Source organism: Haliotis rufescens, unplaced genomic scaffold (assembly GCF_023055435.1).
Source record: "Haliotis rufescens isolate VD_foot unplaced genomic scaffold, xgHalRufe1.0.p SCAF_13, whole genome shotgun sequence".
NCBI classification, from domain to species: Eukaryota; Metazoa; Mollusca; class Gastropoda; order Lepetellida; family Haliotidae; genus Haliotis; species Haliotis rufescens.
In genome coordinates, this window is record NW_025963813.1 from 20779498 (window position 1) to 20789022 (window position 9525).

At 44.0% G+C, this 9525-nt stretch overlaps 1 protein-coding gene across 1 annotated transcript; it reads left to right on the forward strand.

Annotated features, from left to right (window-relative positions):
- Window positions 1-264: 264 nt before the first annotated feature.
- On the forward strand, window positions 265-3496 carry LOC124132283 (transcription factor HES-1-like). The gene is made up of 4 exons (XM_046496135.2): window positions 265-483; window positions 717-812; window positions 1989-2076; window positions 2301-3496. The coding sequence occupies exons 1-4, from the start codon at window positions 337-339 to the stop codon at window positions 2909-2911; spliced, it is 942 nt and encodes a 313-aa protein (XP_046352091.1). The 5' UTR covers window positions 265-336; the 3' UTR covers window positions 2912-3496.
- Window positions 3497-9525: the final 6029 nt, after the last annotated feature.

Genomic DNA, 9525 nt, shown 5'->3' on the forward strand with positions numbered 1-9525 from the left:
CATCATGTACTGCGTGGTATGGTTGGTTTCTAATCACTTTTGGGGCAAAGAGGGCGGGAAATTCCCACAGACGAAATCTGAGGGTGGTGTAAGTTTCGGCGCGTGCGGAGAGTTTATCTCGTAAATTTCGCCACTGATTGACGCCTGGGAGTGCTCATTCCACTGCGCGCGCTCCCACTAGCCAATGAAATCTGGTGTCGCGCACGACCACCACCCCCCGCAAAGCTTGATTGACAGCCAGTGGGTCTTCTCAGCGTGGGAAACCAAGACTTCGTGCCTTCACAGTGAGCTTGATGTATAAGGACGGTAATCGACATCTAAATTCCGATACATTACATGCCGACGCTCACTCGGCTACCTGTTGCATTGGTAGACATTTCACTGGGAAAGTTGCTCATTTCAACAGTCGTGTGGATGTGTTCTTCAGAAACCATGTCGGATACCTGCAGTGATGACAAGCGATCAGGCGCCTCCTCTAGAAGGGTGAGTTTATAATTTAAAGGTTTATTTTCATTTTCTTAATTTATTATTTTTATAGTGATAGGTTTTTTAATGCATCATTTTAGTAACTTTTGTCGTTATAAACGTTGACATCGATGGCATTTCAACTTGATGTTCGTGTTTCGTGTGTTTCACGACTCACGCACATGTACGTGGTCATTCTACTAATGTATTTACAAAGTGCCCTACTACATGCGCGTGGATATTTATTGCAGAGTAACAAACCGCTCATGGAAAAAAGACGGCGAGCTCGGATAAATGAGTGTCTCGGGCAGCTGAAATCTCTTGTCCTACAGGCTCTGAAGAAAGACGTAAGTGAAAACAGCTGATCCCACAGGTGACGTCCGGCACTGATACTGCTATACTCTAGCTGTGTTGACCGACACCTGTGGCTGTGAGATCATCAAGTCAGTCAACGCACTGTCTTGTATTGCCGTGGATACTTTACGGTACCAATCATGTGTAGTGACATTATATATATGTATAAAGTTCGGTCATATGTAAAACTCTCACGCTCGTAGGCAATATCTCAAGTACAATCACAATATTTGATTACAAATTTCAATGACAGATATGTCAACACTATATGTTCATGGAGGACGATTATATCGTATGCAGAAGATAGTTAATGGGTCATTTAGTTTGGAGTAGTTTCTTTCTCATGGGTCAGCGAGTCTCCACTTCTTTATTTCAAGCTTGGAGATATTTACAATTGAGCTAACAGTAATTCTTTCAGTTAGACACTAGTTATCTCCCTTTGATTGTAGATCCCATAACCCCAGTCTATAATCTGCATGAATGTTTACACAGGTCCAAAACCCCAATCATTCACCGTGATGAGTACGAATGCAGGGAGTTCCCTCCCTTAGACAGGTTTACTGTTGAAATACACCAACAATAATGTCGCAAGGTTACACAGGTTATCACTTTCTCACGGTGTTTTCAACTCGCTGTTGATAAGCGTGGCTCGCGACAAAGTGAGCGACCGAAGCATTGCAAATACATTACGCCGGCTCGCAAACTGAGAGATTTGTACAGAGCTAACAATTCTGAACTTCGGCCAACATTGCCTTCAGCAAAAGCGTGGGAGCGAAAAAGTCGTGAAACTTTGCGAAATACTTTCGGACAAGAAAGTAAACGGAATCGGAAAAAAACAACCTCGACGGAATTCGTCCTGTTTGGCCTTCGATTATTGGCCATGAAATCAGAATCAATATGAAATGATAACACACACGCACACGCACGTACGCACGCATACACTCACATTCAAATAAGTGCAGAGCCATATAACATTTGATTTCATATTGATGGTGGCTTATGGGGTCAATCAGGGCGATCGTGATTGGATTTTCTCAGATTGTTTGGACATTGCTTTTACAGAATATGTAAGAACTTGCTTTTAGTGTATTACAGTGTTGATATTCTCAGGTAGATAAAGCAGATTATTCTACAGACACATCCGTCTAATTCGCCATTGTGTATTTCAGAGCACGCAATATTCTAAACTGGAAAAGGCCGACATCCTGGAGATGACCGTGAAACACCTGAAGCTACTCCAGCGACAACAGATAGCAGGTAATGATAAACGCTATATGACAAATCGTAGAAACGCAACACCAGATACTAATGCAAGCTAGAACGATACTTATATGTAGCACGATCAGTCAATGTATGCGTTTGAGATCATGTTGTTTTGATATGGTATTTGGTTTATGTAAGAAGACAACATTCAAGATGAGTCAGGATTGAGTATGGCGCCGTTCAAGTCGTGAACTAATGTATTATCTTTCTTGCTTCAGCGGCCATGTCCTCCGATCCGTTCCTGATGGGAAAATATCGAGCTGGATTCAACGAATGTGCAGGTGAAGTCGCCAGATACCTCGATGCTGTTAGCGTCAATCATGACGTCAAGTCACGCGTTCTCAACCACCTTGCCAACTGTGTGTCTCAGATCCCACCCGAGGCCCAAATCCACCCGGCCCACCTACAAGCCCTCCACGTCATCCCTCAAGCCAGCCAGCCTGCGTTCCCCGTCAACAGCCTTGGCCCGTGCACGCCGGTGTGGAACATCGTCCCCTCGTCCGTCACTCACCAGGTCCACAGTCAACATGCTCGTATAAACGTTTCCCCATATTCCAAAATGGACCGGCCCAGGTTTACACCGTCTCCAGAGAGTAGGTCTCTCCCTGAGAGCCGTTCCTCCCCAGATTCATCACCTGTGTCTTCCCCGGACTCAAAGAGTGACATAGACCTTTCCTCAAGACGTCAGTGTGAAATGTATACACCTCCACACGTATCTGCGTCGCCATCTTTGATTTCCGTGAAAAGAGAAAGGGAGACAACTCCGCCCCGACAAGAACTTGAACAACAGTTGGAAGTCGAGGGTGATAAAATGTGGCGACCCTGGTGATGAAAACAGTTTCTATAAAACAAGATCACTGACTTAATATGCAGGTTTTATCACAGCAGGGAGGTTGCACGTCTTTCACTTCAGTAATATCATTGTCACACCGACACACACGTGTATATAATAGTGATATCATTGTGTCACACACAAGTGCCTTGTATATCCGCGATATTGTTCTACACACACGTTCCATGTATATCCGTGATATCATTGTGTCACACACACGTGCCTTTTATATCCGTGATATCACTGTGTCACGGACATTTTGTGCCAGGTATATCCGTGATATCTTTGTGTCACACACGTGCCTTCAATATCCGTGATATCACTGTGTCAGGGACATTTTGTGCCACGTATATCCGTGATATCTTTGTGTCACACACACGTGCCTTGATTATCCGCGATATCTGTCACTTCCACAAATTCACGTGCTTCGTAAATATTGGTGACGTCACTTTTTCCACTTACCCACGTGTCTGCCGCCAGAGGGGGTTGGTTGGCTGTTGACTTTATGGAAAGGGAATATTCCAAGTGCTCTCTGAGTGTAAGCTCAGATAATTGTGTCAAATTAAACCACCATTTGAAATGCATCTGTGTTGTTGTCCTCTGTATAGACAAGTGTGTGAGAAGTCGGTGCTGCACCAGTCACGCACCGGTCCTGTCTCTTCACACCAGGTAATCGCAGTACTAAGATGTAAATTCGTAAGTTGGTGCGTTAACGAAACTCGAAGAATAACGAATACATCATGAACACAAGGCAGTATTGCTTTACTATACACAGTATATGAGATAGAAGAGAGTAATTGTTATATTATGTCTGCGTAATACACCACATGTAAGGATAATGCAGATCAGTTAAAGTGATGCTTGTATATATAAGTGTTTAACAAGTATACATCGCAAAGACCTGACTGGAATATGTCAAGGGGTGTCGGGCCTCAGTTAGCAGTATTATAGCGAATGACACAGTCGCTACAACACTGCTACCTGTCGCCTGAACCACACTAGCCTCGGGCCACAGTAAGCCGTGTTGTAGTGAGTGACACTTGCGTCAGGCCTCAGTTAGCAGTATTGTAATGAGTGACACTAGCGTCAGGCCTCAGTTACCAGTATTGTAGTGAGTGACACTAGCGTCAGGCCTCAGTTAGCAGTATTGTAGTGAGTGACACTAGCGTCGGGCCACAGTTAGCAGTATTGTAGCGAGTGACACTAGCGTCGGGCCTCAGTTAGAAGTATTGTAGCGAGTGACACTAGCGTCGGGCCTCAGCAGTATTGTAGCGAGTGACACTAGCCTCGGGCCTCAGTTAGCAGTATTGTAGTGAGTGACACTAGCGTCGGGCTACAGTGAGCAGTGTTGTACTGAGTGACACTAGCGTCAGGCCTCAGTTACCAGTATTGTAGTGAGTGACACTAGCGTCAGGCCTCAGTTAGCAGTATTGTAGTGAGTGACACTAGCGTCGGGCCTCAGTTAGAAGTATTGTAGCGAGTGACACTAGCGTCAGGCCTCAGCAGTATTGTAGCGAGTGACACTAGCCTCGGGCCTCAGTTAGCAGTATTGTAGTGAGTGACACTAGCGTCGGGCTACAGTGAGCAGTGTTGTACTGAGTGACACTAGCGTCAGGCCTCAGTTAGCAGTGTTGTAGTTAGTGACACTAGCGTCGGGCCTCAGTTAGAAGTATTGTAGTGAGTGACACTAGCGTCAGGCCTCAGTTAGCAGTATTGTAGCGAGTGACACTAGCGTCGGGCCACAGTGAGCAGTGTTGTACTGAGTGACACTAGCGGCAGGCCTCAGTTAGCAGTGTTGTAGTGAGTGACACTTGCGTCGGGCCTCAGTTAGCAGTATTGTAGCGAGTGACACTAGCGTCAGGCCTCAGTTAGCAGTATTGTAGCGAGTGACACTAGCGTCGGGCCACAGTGAGCAGTATTGTAGCGAGTGACACTAGCGTCAGGCCTCAGTTAGCAGTATTGTAGCGTGTGACACCAGCGTCGGGCCTCAGTTAGCTGTATTGTAGTGATGCAGTTAGCAGCGATGGCGTCAGCTTAAATTACAATTATCCACAGTATTGTCAAGGTGCTTAGTTCCCCAACTGTGTTGTCGTGTCTACAGTGTGGTCATGTTACGTTCCCTGAGGCGCCGTGACTGCAAGATGTCGTCATGGTATCTGATTCACTCTCGCTATTATACGCGCTCCTGTATCAGAATAACGTGTTTGAAGGGTGTTCCTGAAATACATGTATGTTTATTTGATGTCCATTGCCTTCACATACAAGTTTCATAATATTATTTGATAATCTGTGTTGGCCTAATTTAACTACCTTTAAACGTCGCCCATCATCCAAGTAACACAGAACCCTGACTTCCTCACACCTTGTGGTCACCGGAGCCGGCCACGTCACCAAGTAACACAGAACCCTGACTTCCTCACACCTTGTGGTCACCGAAGCCGGCCACGTCACCAAGTAACACAGAACCCTGACTTCCTCACACCTTGTGGTCACCGAAGCCGGCCACGTCACCAAGTAACACAGAACCCTGACTTCCTCACACCTTGTGGTCACCGAAGCCGGCCACGTCACCAAGTAACACAGAACCCTGACTTCCTCACACCTTGTGGTCACCGAAGCCGGCCACGTCACCAAGTAACACAGAACCCTGACTTCCTCACACCTTGTGGTCACCGAAGCCGGCCACGTCACCAAGTAACACAGAACCCTGACTTCCTCACACCTTGTGGTCACCGAAGCCGGCCACGTCACCAAGTAACACAGAACCCTGACTTCCTCACACCTTGTGGTCACCGAAGCCGGCCACGTCACCAAGTAACACAGAACCCTGACTTCCTCACACCTTGTGGTCACCGAAGCCGGCCACGTCACCAAGTAACACAGAACCCTGACTTCCTCACACCTTGTGGTTACCGAAGCCGGCCACGTCACCAAGTAACACAGAACCCTGACTTCCTCACACCTTGTGGTCACCGAAGCCGGCCACGTCACCAAGTAGGAGTGTGTGGTGGTGAGGCAGGCATCAACACCCACTCTCCATGATTAATTCCTAAATAATGCACAACAGATTTCTTTGGGTAATTTTGACAGAATGGGGGAAAAGTAAGCGAAAAGTCAGTTAAACATGCTAGAAAAAGTTCTAAACAGTGTGTTTTGTAGAAGGGTGGCAGATGTTATAAACTCGGTTAGCTTGGGTATGTTGTTTACTTGGCGTGGTGTAATAGCTGCGAAGGGAGGGATGGGTTTTATTTACTAGACACAGTGAATTAAGAGCTGTGGAGCTTTGGGATTATATACCCCGATCATCCATTACTCAAACTCCCTATAACACGAACAGTGGACTATTTCACCTACTTCTGTGGACCCAACCAAGCATAACAAATGACCTAATTACCACCAGTTGTCTAAATACTAGACTCAGTGCCCGGACATCTGTAAGTTAGATGTAGAACTAGAAAATTATTTTATTAACGTGTCACGCATTGTAACATGCATGTATGACAACAACAAAATATTCATAAAAAGCAAACAATGTCAGGGTTTATGGCCTATGAGACTCAACACAACATCTATACAAATACGGATAAAAAACAAGTTTCATATATAGATCAAACTATAGATTCATGTGTTTTAACTTTACTTAGGAAAAGGTGAAGTTATAGAGTAAGTTTTTGTTTTCGTCGTCGAGACATTCGATATAACAATGCGGCAAGGGGTTTAATAGACCAATCGTTCCACATTAAGTGAGTGAGTGAGTATGGTTTTACGCCGCTTTTAGCAATATTCCAGAAATATCACGGCGGGGGACACCAGAAATGGGCTTCACACATTGTACCCATGTCGGGAATCGAACCCGGGTCTTCGGCGTGAGTTCCACATTAAGAGCACATCTGCAAATATGTAGGGTAATGTTGCAAAGGTCTTAGCTGAGCTCTGAGTAGAAACTACAGCCAGCTGGAGTTTGTGCTTCTCTTCCACAACGTTCCTGTTACTAAATTTACATGTTCTGTCTTGAAGTGGATTTTTGGGCGAGTAAATCTACCTTACACATATAGTTCTATTTGCAAAGACAGAGTGCTACAGTGAAACTTGCCCATAATGCTACACTGAGATCTCAAACAAAACGAAAATATGATTCAACAGTTACTGCTGTGATTTAAATAATCTTCATGTACGTAATATATTACCTTTTGCTTGGCCATTACCATGTAAAGACCAGTAAACCAGCCATGGCCATCTAAAGAAAAAAAAGCGTTTTTAGCAAGATGAAAATCTGAACAAGAAACATCGTACAAATCAAACACTGGTAACTGAAGACTGTTTAGCAAGGCAAACACTTTGTTATTCACGGATATACGGATATTAACGGACTATCTGCAAATAGCGCTTAGCATTCGTGATTGATCGGCAGCATAAAGCCTGTGACAAAACCGTGCTATTTCAGTTCTGCGTCTGGTTACTGAAGGTCCCCACCAGCCGCCCATTCACCACGAACACCTTAGTTTGGGGTTGTACTGCCGACTGCTGAGACAAACCTTCGTGCTCGGCTCTGGCCAGCATCCATACAGCTGACTTCCCTTGTACCCCAGATAGCTGACCCATCATATAAGATAGGTTGCACTAGATTATCATACAAAGAATTGTATAAGTTATAAGCCAAGCCACCAACTGATTTATATTTACATATTAAAACACCAAGCGCTAACTGCAGATTTAGCCATTTCTTGACCGGTGAAAGTCATATCGAGCTTTTCATTGACCAGACAGCCAAATATTTATAAGCGTGAGTACTTTCAACCAATACCATAGTAAGTTAAGATATATTAACTGTAGAAGGGCAAAAAATATACAACCTTATTTTTCTTAATATTGACAAGTAGACACCACTGTGAAAACCAGCGGGCTACACTATCTAATATTGGCTTTAAAGAGTTTCATAGCGCAGTAAGAGCGATATCATCAGCATACATGACAATGCTGAACATGTCATCATCGAAGTACCACCGTTTAAGTTATTAACCTCAGTTATTAGATCTAAATCATTAATAAACACTGAAAAGAGAGTCGGCGACAAAACACCACCTTCTTTAACACCAGAATACACAGGTATGTTTTGTATTTACTGTTCATATATTTGTAGTTTGTAGAATATTGCCAATGGTTCACAATCGAATGTTACGCAATAAATATCTTATCTTATTTTACTGGGAAACGAAGATAAGACATTCTGCATTCTTCTGCATGTGCTCACTGTCATTTTAGCTACCAGTGTTTTCATCTTGTTCATTTGCGTAAGACAACTTCCACTAGTTAAGTACTGCATGGGTCCGGGAGTCGGCAGGGGGACAGGCGAGTGTCAGCGTGTTGTAACGGATCTTCTCTGGCGCGTGGTTACCATGGGAGGCAATTGTTTCCGAACATGGAATCCCATTCCATCTACTCGAAACTGTTCAACAGCAGCTTAACGAGGAACGCGTTTGTAGGATGACTACCTAGAATCCTCATCTAATCAAAGTCATTGTCATCTTAGTGGCAATATAATTCACTCTCTATGATGTATTTACGAGGTTCTGTTTTTACCCTTTGAAATCTCCGTTTATGGAGGTCGTATATACATATCTCTCCACACACAGGTGTGATGGCGGCGAGACTGTGGCGTGGTGCTGGCTACTGACAATCACCATAGCAGTGTTATGTGACACCCTGTAGATTGCATGCCAAGTATGTGCGTCGCGTATTTCAAACCCTCAGATTATAGCTTTACGAGGAAGACATCACCCTTGTGATAAAGTTATCAAAGATATTTTATCCGTTAATAAAGTACAATTATTTTCACAGCTTGGTATCAATTCGAATTTTATTCCACTTCCCTTCTATGAAAGGTAAATTTAGTAGGTGCCGACGCCCTTAGAACAGGTCACATCAGCGGCAACGAATATAGTTTGTGACTAGTAGTCGCCCGACACACGACTCGCGCCGTTGTCAGCACCAACACTTCACACAGTTGTGCCTAAGCCACATTGACTGGATGTCCACAACTTTTTTTAATTGTGACACTATAAGCAAATATTCTTATTCTTCCTCCTTTTTTGACAAAATCCCGAGTGTATATCCGCCTATGAATCAATTTGAGAGCGATGTATTAAGTGTACATCTCTGTAGTGGATCTGTCTGTTACCACGCAGTCGTCTCTCCGTAATTAGTGATTGCCCTATGAAAAGTACAAACGCCGTCCATGTCATACACCCATACAAACGTGTCAAGATACGAGCAGATTTCTCCACGCCATGCAGTCTCACCCATAATAACGTCATGTTAAGTGCATGCGGTTTACATATCGACTCATTTACTCAATGTCAACACTGGGCAGGTTAAGCGTGTTTGTTGTTTGTTTATGTTTTAACATTGCTAAATGGCCAACCCTTCACATTTGCCTGGAGGTAAGAATATTTATGATATATTTTATAGTGATACAGATCTTCCAAAAAATAAGTAACTAAGTATCACCTGTATCATCCACATATTAAGTTCTTCTCAAATAATTATACTGTATCGTTTAGTATTATGTGTTATACACACACTAAAAACTTATTGCCCAGATTAAAACAGGA

Coding starts and splice junctions, on each gene's coding strand:
- LOC124132283 (XM_046496135.2), top strand. CDS start 337: ATGCCGACGCTCACTCGGCTACCTGTTGCATTGGTAGACATTTCACTG. Junction 484..716: donor CAGGCGCCTCCTCTAGAAGG/GTGAGTTTATAA, acceptor TATTTATTGCAG/AGTAACAAACCGCTCATGGA. Junction 813..1,988: donor TACAGGCTCTGAAGAAAGAC/GTAAGTGAAAAC, acceptor TGTGTATTTCAG/AGCACGCAATATTCTAAACT.